Source organism: Coregonus lavaretus (genome assembly GCF_964263955.1).
Source record: "Coregonus lavaretus genome assembly, chromosome: 4".
NCBI lineage: Eukaryota > Metazoa > Chordata > Actinopteri > Salmoniformes > Salmonidae > Coregonus > Coregonus lavaretus.
The window spans coordinates 36,370,061-36,383,067 of record NC_139991.1 but is presented as its reverse complement, the minus strand read 5'-3'; the positions used below and the strand labels follow the sequence as shown (position 1 = coordinate 36,383,067).

The following is a 13,007-nucleotide window of genomic DNA, read 5'->3' as shown; positions in this document are numbered from 1 at the left end:
AGAGAGAGACAATAGGGAAAGAAAAAGGAAAATGAGACGTCAGTCATTCAGCATAGAAACAAGAAACAATTTCACTGCACATCAATCAGACCCACCCTTCTTATTATTGTTACAATTCTTTATAACCAGAGATAAGATCTGCATATTCCCATGGCCGTCTGTTTAAGACAGACAGCAGTATAACCTACCTCCTTGCACACATCAAAGGCTCTCTGAGTAGTGTGTCAGCGTTTTACAAACCAAAACTCAGGTTAACGATCAACCCAAAGCTCTGCAGGTTTCCTGCTTGCCTCACTCTCTGTCCGCATTCCATCACAAAGAAACCCTCCTTCACTCAAACACTTGGGATTGTTCTACAGGTGACTGAACTTTGATTACCACTGAAACCTCAACCTTTAGGCCAACACCACCAACTGCATGCTTCGCTATCATCAGGAGGAAGGGATTGATAAGGAGACAAATCTGGGAATTCCGTCTGTTTCTGAGCCGTTGGGAATGAGAGAGTCTCGGCAGCTGCATGCAGAACTTACCATAAACACATTTAGCATCTCCTGGTTGCCATGAATAGTCTACAAGCCACTGATGCCGACCATTGGAACAATTACATGAATCCATTTAATATAGACTACACAATCACAATAAATCCATTATTTATTTTAGACAGGTCTAAAGAAACATGATATGAAGAAAATGTAGCCTATTTCAGAAGAACAGAATTGCATATTCTGAGTTGTCCTTATGTTAGGCCCTGATCTGGCTATGCCATATGGCTGTGGGCTACACAGTTCATCTAGCAGACAAGATTTGCTTAGAATTCATTATTTTATATTATTTTATAGTATGAAGAATACAGTTGAACATAGCTGAATAAAATAGAAAGGATATTTTCTCCAAACGATTTCTGAGGGAGTGCGCACATGCAGCTATTCTGAGTTGAACAGTTAACAAATAAACAGGTCCTCCTATATGCTTACGTTTTTAATATGCAAGCATAGGCAGCGAGTCCATAAGATTAGGGGAAGCTTTTCCTAAAGTAAATTGCCAAAATTACAGTGCATTCGACATTTGTTACGTTAAAGCCTTATTCTAAAATGGATTAAATATTTATTTTTCTCATCAATCTACACACAATACCCCATACTGACAAAGCGAAAACAGGTTTTTAGAAATGTTTGCAAATTTGTTAAACATAAAAAACAGAAATACCTTATTTACATAAGTATTCAGACCCTTTGCTATGAAAGTCGAAATTGAGCTCAGGTGCATCCTGTTTCCATTGATCATCCTTGAGATGTTTCTACTACTTGATTGGAGTCCACCTGTGGTAAATTAAATTGATTGGACATGATTTGGAAGGGCACACACCTGTCTATATAAGGTCCCACAGTTGACAGTGCATGTCAGAGCAAAAACCAAGCCATGAGGTCAAAGGAATTGTCCGTAGAGCACCGAGACAGGATTGTGTCGAGACACAGATCTGGGGAAGAGTACCAACAAATGTATGCAGCATTGAAGGGCCAAGAACACAGTGGCCTCCATCATTCTTAAATGGAAGAAGTTTGGAACCACCAAGACTCTTCCTAGAGCTGGCCGCCCTGCCAAACTAAACAATCGGGGGAGAAGGGCCTTGGTTAGGGAGGTGACCAAGAACCCGATGGTCACTGACAGAGCTCTAGATTTCCTCTGTGGAGATGGGAGAACCTTCCAGAAGGACAACCATCTCTGCAGCACTCCACCAATCAGACCTTTATGGTAGAGTGGCCAGACGGAAGCCACTCCTCAGTAAAAAGGCACATGACAGCCCGCTTGGAGTTTGCCAAAAGGCACCTAAAGGACAGACATGGGTCCTATTATGCCTGGCAAAAACCAAACACTGCATTCCACAGTAAGAACCTTATACCAACGGTCAAGCATGTTGGTGGTAGTGTGATGGTTTGGGGATGCTTTGCTGCCTCAGGACCTGGACGACTTGCCTTAATAGAAGGAACCATGAATTCTGCTCTGTATCAGAGAATTCTACAGGAGAATGTCAGGCCATTCGTCTGTGAGCTGAAGCTGAAGCACAGCTGGGTCATGCAGCAAGACAATGATCCAAAACACACAATCAAGTCTCCATGAAAATGGCTAAAATGCAACAAATTTGAAGTTTTGGAATGGCCTAGTCAAAGTCCAGACCTAATCCCAATTAGGCAGGACTTGAAACAAGCAGTTCATACTTGAAAACCCACAAATGTCGCTGAGCTAAAGCAGTTCTGCATGCAAGAGTGGGCCAAAATTCCTCCACAGCTATATGAGAGACTGATCAACTACAGGAAGCATTTGGTTGCAGTCATTGCAGCTAAAGGTGGCACAACCTGTTATTAAGTGTAAGGGGACAATTACTTTTTCAAACAGGTGAATTGGATGTTGCATAACTTTGTTAATTAAATAAATAAAATAAGTATACTATTTTTTGTTATTTGTTAACTCAGTTTCCTTTTATCTAATATTAGGTTTTGGTTGAAGATGTGATAATTCAGTATAGAAAATATGCAAAAATAGAGAAAATCAGAAAGGGGGCAAATACTTTATCCCGGCACTGTACATTTGGAGTTATTTGGTCACTTTAGTTGTGATACAAACCTTACCAAAACATATAGGCCTATGGACTATAGCTACATGATGTGTGTGACTATGATTTTTTTTTGCACAAAAAAAAACGTGCTGTTTCTTGCCTTACTGCACATGCTGGGCATCATTCACAAGTGATAATAGTCACCCATCAGACTATTCTTAATTTAATCTTGTCTTTACAAATACTAAATAATATGTGTGAAATTATTTTTGATTTAGAATAGACCATTATCATGCACCTGTCGGAACAAGGGCAGGGTGAAAAAATACATGTCATCTATGCACTTAAATAGCGAATGGAGGACTCTTTTCCCGTTGTTCATTTTCATGCCAGCCAGGTAGGCTATATTCCTGTTGTAAAGCAAAAGCAATGTGCTTAATATTAGGAAAGTTGACAAATAAATATAGTAAGCCTACAGAAAGCTGATGGGATCCTCCTCTTTTTAATAGAGGCCATCAAAACTGTTTTCTCACGCAATTGCATAGTCCAATTTGTAAGTCGCTCTGGATAAGAGTGTCTGCTAAATGACGAAAATGTAAATGTAAATGTCTATAGAAATGTTGCGCAACATGAGCTCATGGGCTCTCATGAAGTGTTTGATTTGATTTTCGATTGCATTTGTATTGACGTCAGAGTGATTATAGGGACAATAGATCACTGAGTACCAGGCCATTAGCGACTGGCAGTTAGCAAGTATTAGTAGGCTACTAATGACCACCAGCAGCATCAGAGCGCAGTTTTGGAGAAGCATAGTTACCGTGACTAAACGTCCAGGTAAAATTTGACTGCGGCCATGACTCGTGACCACCGGTATTGCAGTAATACTGTCACCATAACAGCCCTAACCACCATTAACCACTATCTTACACAATAGCTCTACAACTGTAGTTCTCCCACCTAGGCGGAATCACAATTGGCTTGTCAAACCGTTTGAAAACAGAAAACCTGTGTGATGTGTGTGTTTCTGTGTGTGTGAGTGTGAGAGTGTGTGTGTGTGTGTGTGTGCGCGCGTGTAGTTATCAGGGGGAACCCAGCTAGCACATAGCGTTTGTAGAACCATATGTTTCTTAGAGCTTGGTGAGAGCGTGGTTGTCCTATGGTTGTTTTCTATACAACCTTCGCACAACTTTCTGGGAATGGTGCAGGATAGTTGCTTGGCCTTGGAACGTTCTCAGCACATTTAAGGAACAAAAAAAACATAATTTTCTCTGTATTTCATTACTTTCCTAAACGTTCAAACATGGTTAGATTTCATTGTAATTTTGGTAATATTCTAGGAACGTTCTCAAACTGGTTTGACTTTGGACATTTTCTAAAATAGTTCAGAGAACGTTAAGAAACAACGTTCTTCTGTGGGATTTTCAGTACTTCATTATAACGTTTCCTACAGGTTTCCTCATGGTTCTATTTAAAAGGCATGTTCTCAAATTAGTGGACTAATTCCATGGATAGAGAACCGTTAATAGGTTCGAATCTCACTGACACTGTGCCACAATAAAAAAGAAATGTATTTGCACGATTAATGCCTAAGCAAATTAATTTGTGTCCTATCTGTGCTTGGAGTTTAAAACAGTTAACACAAACTAAGCTAGCAGTGTTATTAAAAGTCTTACTGAAACATGTTCTCAGAACGTTGTTGAATTACCTTCAAATAACTTAGAATTTCCATTCTCACAACGTTAATAAAACCTCCCAGTAAAACTTTCAGGAACCATAGTAAAACGTTCTCAGAACCCCCCACCAACCTAGAAATTAACGTTCCCAGAACAGGCTAAATTTTCACTTCCGTTCTCAGAACATTTTAAAAAACGTTCAGGCTTATGGCTTCATTCCCAGAACCAATGGGAAACCAAAAACGTACGTTCCCACAACTTCCAAGGAACCAAATGTTCTAGCTGGGAAACATCTGTGCAATAATATCCTGCCAGCAGAAACCAGAGACTGGCAATGCCCTATATCCACCAATCACATCCAAGCTACAACAGCTCTCTATTAATCAATTCCTGCCAGTACCTCTTTGGTAAACACAAATTATTGAAAAGTCAACGCCAGGCACGCTCAAACAGGCACAGATAAAGTATTTTAATAGATTTGAGCAAAGGGGTGAAGGGTTACCTGGCAGGCAGCTGCAGTCATAGGTGGTGTCCCCCTTCTGCACGCAAGTGCCCCCGTTGTGGCAGGGAGAGGGGCTGCAGGGCATATAGGGGGTCTCGCAGTGGGCACCCGTGTACTCCTGGGGGCAGCGGCAGTGGTAGGAGCCCACCTCATTCACACACACTCCCCCGTTACGACAGGGTGATGACATCTGGGTACACTCATTGACGTCCTGCTTGCAGGTCTGGCCATGAAAGGCGGGCAGGCACGCGCAGATGTAGTGGGACTCGAAGGGCGAGCACTGTCCACCGTTGGCACAGGGGTTGGAGGCACAGGGGTTGGCGATCTGGCATGTCTTCCCTAGAGGAGGAGGATAGGACAACAACAAAGAAAAAACTAACAATGAAATCACGTCAAACATACCTGCATGAACAAGTATTTCATTTGGTTACATCATTTAGGCCATCCCCAGCTAGCACATAATGTTCTGATAACCATATGTTTCTTCGAGCTTGGTGAGAGTGTGGTTGTCCTATGGTTATTTTGCATACAACCTTCCCACAACCTTCTGGGAATGGTGCAGGATAGTTGATTGGCTTTGGAACATTCTCAGCACATTTAAGGAACTTATATAAACGTTATTTACTTGGTATCTCATTAGCCTGGTTGCCGTCTCTGTTCAGCTATTACATTCCACTCCTATCATTTCCCAAAGAGACTGGCCTTTCGGCAATCTTCAAATATGAACATTATATCATTATTGAGCTCGAGGAGATCAGAGGATTTAATCCTGATTCAACAACCCTCACAGCTATCATCCAATCACAATATTTATGCAAATTAAATTGATATGAAAACTTTAATTTATACATTTGATTGGTAACATTGGGCATGCTGACGTAATACATTTAATTGTAAACATAAACATTGGGGGCGTGTGGAGAACGGAAGATTCCCGTTTATTGCATTTTTACCACCAGCCAATGTGATCACATTACACCAGAGAAGCTCTTGCCATTCAAACTTCCCTGCTAGTTCATTGTGAAAGCTGTAGCCTATTTTATATCCAGCAAGCAAGAGCAAGGTGCCTCTTTCCTCGAATATAATGATTTTTTAATTGCTCAAAACAAGTGACCAAACTATATTGCTACTTCTGGGACACGTATTGGGCTAGGCTACTGGTTCAAGAGCTATAAGAGGAATAGAGAGAGGATGGAAGAGAGAGAGGCCAGTGGAGATGCAAGCGGAGATGCATGAATTGCGCAAGAAGGGAACAGAGAAGTAAAGACTGAGATGTGTAAATTAGAAGTTAATTAATAGGCTGGGCTATTAATCCACCATTCGTATGCTAGCCTATATATTAGGCCTTGCCTACTACAATGAATTTAGGCGACCACCACCTATGTTATGCAAGCCAGAGACAAAAATATATATTTTTCTGATGTCCATTTTGTGCCAATTAATTGAAGATGAATATCTCCAAATCGTCAGTTGAATTAAATGTGCAATAAAAAAGTATAGTGCCTAGGCCTATTTAATGAAACCCTGGCTGACAGTGGCTGTTGACGTAGGCAACAGATCGCAAAGCAGGGAATCCCCGATTCCCCACTGAGCTCCTTTTTGGAAATGGCAAGTTCACTTTCTCATCCATAAATGCATATCAAGTGCAAGTGCACTGTCCAGCAGTTCATTTCAGCAGGATGGAGAGCCTTTTGACTAGGAGGGACGTCTAACGTGGATCGTTAAAATAATGATTATGATCACATTTCCTCAATTTAAATATTAACCCTATGGGGACACCTATACATTTGGCAGCGAAGCACAAGTGATCAGTGTAGCCTTTTATCATCTACACATGATGTTGAAATATCCTTATGCCTAGAATGAAAACCACCAGGCTTCCGGCATAGACTCAATTGAATTTAAAAAAGTAAGAATTACATGGGGCATTTAGGAAAAACTAATCCAGTGCAAATCTTCCTCTGGAATAAGGCACATGCTGGGATAATAATGACATAACCAACGTCTCTAGTAATACTATAGCTGTCTCTCTCTCCCTCTTCAAACTTTCCTTGTCAATTCATTTGATATGCTACATTATTTTAGCATTACACTATAGGCCTAATATAACGTTTCCTAAAATAGCTTGTCTGGACTCTATCCCTTAAGAAGAGAGGAAGGACAAATAAAATAACTGACATGAGCATAACTAAATGTAAAAAATGTAAGCAAGTCATGATGCTCAGCATATCATCAGCATATCAAAAGGTTAGCTGGACTTAGCTAAAGACCCATAGATCAACAATTGGAGGTTTACTTAGTAGCAGTGCAAATATCATGGTACAGCTATATGGACACTCAATCATGACGGTACTTTTTAATGGTAAGTTTATAAACATATATTATGATAAATAGAGTTGAAACTTGTATCTCATTATGGTAAATGGTGAAATAAGTATTGCCAGTTATAATTGTAATGGCTTAGCAGATAATAAGAAAAGACGATCAGTATTTACCTGGCTAAAAGAGAAGGAATATAATATCTATTGTTACAGGAAACTCACTCAACAATTTTAGATGAAGTTGTGTGGAAAACAGACAAGACTATAATCTCCCTTATTATGGAGGGAGATTATAATACGGTTTAAAATACCGCAATGGACCGTAAAGGAAATCACACCACAAACTATCACCCTCATGCAGTTAATGGAAATCAGGATTATCATTGATATATTGGAACTAGTGGATATATGGAGGCTTAAATATCCTGACCTAGTGAGATATACATGGTGGAGGCTCAATCAAGCTAGTCGTCTTGACTACTTTCTTATGTAATTCTCACTGGCACCAAAAGTTTAAAAAAAGTGTTGATAGCAGACAGAATGCGGTCAGACTATCAAATAATTGGCATATACTTTACACTTACAGAATTTCCACGTGGGTGAGGATATTTAACATTTAATCAAAAGCCTATTGGATGACAACTTGTTTTTAACTAGGACAGAATAATTTATAACTTACTTTTTCCGACATAACATAGCTACAGCAGATCCCCTTATTATATGGGACACTTAAATGTGCCTTTAGAGGCAATGCAATTCAATACTCATCTTTAAAACAAAAGCAATTTAGGTCAAAAGAGTTCATATTAACAAACAAAATAGAGGGACTAACAGTACAGATAGATAGCAATAAAACTGTACCATAGCGGCACATAATAAGTTAGAGGAAAAACAAAAACAAATGGAGGAACTTATTCAACAAAGATCAAGCGTAATATAAAAATAAAGTGAACTGGATGGAATATGGGGAAAAATGCACCAATTATTTTTTTTGGATCTTCAACATAGAAAAGCTACCAAAAAATAATTTACTGAAACAAATGACCATAATTCACCAAACGATATTTTGAAAGAGGAAGCAAAGTACTTTAAGCATATGTTTTTGTTTCAATCTCCTCCATCTCCACTAACCGAATTGTAAGGATCTTTTTCTATTAATAATGTAAAATGAACAGCTGTTCAGAAGAAAGACTCATGTGAAGGCCAAATTACAGAGGAGGAATTTCTTGATACAATTAAAGCCTTTAAGTCTGGGGAAACTCCAGGGCTGGATGGCATACAAGTTGAGGTATACCAAACCTTTTTGATGTACTCAGAGCACCGTTATTAGGATGTTTTAACCACTCCTATAAAAACTGTAGATTTTCAGATACTCAACAAGGTCTGATTTCATTATTACTGAAACAGGACCCAAATGTTAAATATAAAGATCCAGTCCATTAAAAAAACTGGAGGCCCCTTACACTTCAGTGTTGTGATGCAAAGATTCTAGCAAAACGCATAGCGCATAGAATTTAAAAAAGGTATTGTCGGATATTATTAATCCTAAATCAGACAGGTTTTTTACATGGACGATACATTGGAGATAATATAAGACAAGTACTGGAAACAATAGAACACTATGAAAAATGTGGGAAACCAGGCCTGGTATTCATAACTGACTTTGAAAAGGCTTTTGATAAAGTACGACTGGAATTTATATATAAATGCTTGGAATATTTCAATTTTGGAGAATCTCTTATAAAATGGGTTAAAATATAGTTATGTATAGTAACCCTAGGTATAAAATAGTAAATAATGGCTACTTCTCAGAAAGTATTAAACTGTCAAGAGTAGTAAAACAAGGTTGTCCACTATCGGCATATTTATTTATTATGGCCATCGAAATGTTAGCTATTAAAATCAGATCCAACAATAATATCAAGGGGCTAGAAATCCAAGGCTTAAAACAAAAGTGCCATTGTACGCTGATGATTCATATTTTTTTTAATCCACAATTTGGATCCGTCCACAGCCTCATAGGATCTAGATAATTGTTCTAACATCTCTGGATTACAACCAAATTATGATAACTGTACTATATTACGTATTGGATCACTAAAATATACAACTTTTACATTACTGTGTAGTTTACCAATAAAATGGTCTGACGGTGAACTGAACATACTCGGTATTCATATCCCGAAATCAATAAATTCTCAATACAATACATTTTAATAGAAAGTTGGAAACCATGGAAAAGAAAAATACCTGTCTATTTGTGAAAAAAATCACCCTGATTAACTCTTTAGTCATATCCCAGTTTACCCATTTGCTTATGGCCTTGCCTACACCTATCGACTTGTTTTTTAAATTATATGAGCAAAAAATATTAAATTTTGTTTGGAATGGCAAGCCAAACAAAATTAAAAGGGCCTATATATATATAATGAATATGAATTCAGAGGGCAGAAATGATTAAATATTAAAGCATTAGACCTCTCACTAAAGGCTTCAGTCATACAAACGTTATACTTAAAACCGAACTGGTTCTCTAGCAGATTAGTAAGAATGTCTCACCCCATGTCCAAGAACGGCCTTTTTCCCCTTTATTCAGATTACAACCTCTCACTTTCAGTTATTTGAAAATGAAATAATCTCCAAAATATACACTGCCGGTCAAAAGTTTTAGAAAACCTACTCATTCAAGGGTTTTTCTTTATTTTTTAAATATTTTCTACATTGTAGAATAATAGTGAAGACATCAAAACTATGAAATAACCCATATGGAACCATGTAGTAACCAAAAAAGTGTTAAACAAATCAAAATATATTTTATATTTGAGATTTTTCAAATAGCCACCCTTTGCCTTGATGACAGCTTTGCACACTCTTGGCATTCTCTCAACCAGCTTCACCTGCAATGCTTTTCCAACAGTCTTGAAGGAGTTCCCACATATGCTGAGCACTTGTTGGCTGCTTTTCCTTCACTCTGCGGTCCGACTCACCCCAAACCATCTAAATTTGGTTGAGTTCGGGGGATTGTGTAGCTATAGTTAAACAAGCCATAGAAAGTTGGTTGTAATTTCAGTTTAATCCACCAGAAAAGACAGAACAAATATTACAACCAATACTATGGTTAAACTCAAATATACTAATTGATTTTAAAAATCATTATTTTTTGGAAGATAAACATTAAAAACGGTATAATCTTTGTAAACTATATTATAAATAGGACTGGTGGAGTTGTCACACATATAGCTAACAAAAATATATACATTCCGTTCTCAGAATCAACAAAACTCTCTCTATCCTCAATCCTGTTAAGTGTTTTCAGGTATGTTGGCCGCGCCCACTAATTGGCCACACCTGATCTTAGTGAGTGCTTGTTTCCTTTTAAATGGGGTCTGTTTGAATAGACTAAAATGAACAGCTTTGTATGAGTAAAAAAAAAACATGGCATGCTAGCTCCATCCTGGTGGCACATTGGGCTAATTCCATTGGTATGAGGACAGAAGACCATAGGTTTGAATCTCACTGACAGCATGTCACAAAAAAGAAAAAAGATGTTTGCATGATTCATGTGGAAGCAAATTAATTTCCATGTGTCATATCTGTGCTTGGAATTCAAAACAGTTAACACAAACTAATCTAGCAGTGTTATTAAAAGTATTATTGAAACATTCAGTGAAAGTTAAGGAGGTTATTAAAAAAACTCCAAATAACCTAAAATCTCCACTCTCAGAATGTTAATAAAACCTCCCAGGAAAACGTTCAGTAGTAAAAGATTATCAGAACCTCCCTGCAACTTAAAAATTCAGGTTCCTAGAACAGGCAAAATGTCACTTCCCATCTCAGAATGTTTTTAAAATGTTCTGTTTTACCGGTACTTATGGCTTCGTTCCCAGAACCAATGGAAAACCAAAAACGTACATTCCCACAACTTCCAAGGAACCAAATGTGCCAGCTGGGTACACTTCAACCACAACCATCAAATTACTCCAGAGGGAATAATCAAGTTGTGAATTCAATAGAAAAATCGATAGAGCCAGGAGTTCCCAGTCTCTGACCATGTGACCTGAACAGGAAAATCTTCTGGCCCCTAACACAGCGTCTTAAAACCTTGTGTGTCCTGGCTAGACCGAACGGTAATGCTGCAGCCTCCGGCACACGTTTACAGTGTCGGCATTAGTTCGAACCCAGCCTATTGCCCTTTGAAACAACCTACACTACATGACCAAAGGTATGTGGACACCTAATCATTGAATATCTCATTACAAAATCATGGGCATTTGATGAGGTTGAGGTCAGGGCTCTGTGCAAGCCAGTCAAGTTCTTCCTCACCGATCTCGACAAACCATTGCTGTATGGACCTCGCTTTGTGCACAGGGGCATTGTCATGCTGAAACAGGAAAGGGCCTTCCCCAAACTGTTGCCAAAAAGTTAGAAGCACAGAATCGTCTAGAATGTCATTGTATGCTGTAGCGTTAAGATTTCCCTTCACTGGAACTAAGGGGCCTAGCCCAAACCATGAAAACCAGCCCCATACAATTATTCTTCCTCCACCAAACTTTACAGTTGGCACTATGCATTCGGGCAGGTATGGTTCTCCTGGCATCCGCCAAACCCTGATTCGTCTGCCAGATGGGGAGGCGTGATTCATCACTCCAGAGAACGTGTTTCCACTGCTCCAGAGTCCAATGGCAGCGAGCTTTACACCACTCCAGCCAACGTTTGGCATTGCGCATGGGGATCTTAGGCTTGTGTGTGGCTTCTCGGCCATGGAAACCCATTTCATGACACTCCCGACGAACAGTTATTGTGCTGACGTTGCTTCCAGAGGCAGTTTGGAACTCGGTAGTGAGTGTTGCAACCGAGGACAGATGATTTTTACGCGCTTCAGCACTCGGTGGTCCCGTTCTGTGAGCTTGTGTGGCCTACCACTTGGTTGCTGAGCCGTTGTTTCTCCTAGACGTTTCCCGTTGTTTCTCCTACACGTTTCCACTTCACAATAACAGCACTTAAAGTTGACCGGGGCAGCTCTAGCAGGGCGAACTGATTTGTTGGAAAGGTAGCATCCTATGACGGTGCCACGCTGAAAGCCACTGGGCCCTTCAGTAAGGTCATTCTACTGCCAATGTTTTCCTATGGAGATTGCACGGCTGAAATAGCCAAATTCACTAATTTGAAGGGGTGTCCACATACTTTTGTATAGATAGTGTATCTCTAGATTTCCCTACTGTCATCCTCTCCCACTATCTGCTCACTAAAATCAGAAATGACCTTAAAAATATACATCTTAATATCTTACCTGACCAGCCGGGCGGGCAGCGGCAGCGGTAGTCGGAGAGCGTGATCAGGTCACAAGTCCCTCCATTGCGACAGGGCGAGCTCATGCAGGCGTGGTTGGTAGGCGTCAGGCACAGCTGGTCGGAGAAGCCCAGCCGACATATGCAGCGGAAGTCAAAAGTGTTGCCGTGGGATACGGCGCGGCACTCGCCGCCGTTGCGGCATGGTGAGGGGTTGCAGGGGTTGGGGTACTGGCAGCGGCTACCCACGTAGTCACTTGTACACCTGGAGAGAAAGGAGACCAGTGACAGTTAGAGGCGGTCGAAACACAGGTGGAAAACAGTCTAAAACAGTCTAAAGTGAACCACTTGTTTTATGTGGAGGATATGAGGATAGAATGTGGTGGAATTATATTGCAGTTTCTCTTAGCAGTACAATAGAATTGTATCTCCCCAAACTCTATATCAACACATGATACTAACGAGCCAGGAGTGGAGGGAAGCAAGAGGATGGGTGTGGATAGTGGCCCTCTCAGTTTCCCGCTCAACAGAGGCCCACAGCAGCCCTGCGAGGGAGGGAGGGAGGGATGGAGCGAGAGCCAGGCCAGGGTGGGCTGTTTTTCTAGTGTGTCTCCCTGGATTAAATGTCCCTCAGAACTTTGAAAACACACTCTGCTGGGACAACAGACG

The 13,007-nt window shown here is 40.0% G+C and overlaps 1 protein-coding gene across 1 annotated transcript in view; it reads right to left on the bottom strand.

Annotated features, from left to right (window-relative positions):
• LOC311128221 (neurogenic locus notch homolog protein 1-like) overlaps positions 1-13,007 on the bottom strand; it is a 56,924-nt gene that overhangs the window by 26,653 nt on the left and 17,264 nt on the right. The window contains exons 3-4 of the mRNA XM_084160255.1: positions 12,341-12,603; positions 4,730-5,068 (exon numbers count right to left, since the gene is read on the bottom strand). Of these exons, the coding sequence (XP_084016381.1) occupies positions 4,730-5,068; positions 12,341-12,603 (602 nt within the window). The remainder of the gene's footprint in view (positions 1-4,729; positions 5,069-12,340; positions 12,604-13,007) is intronic.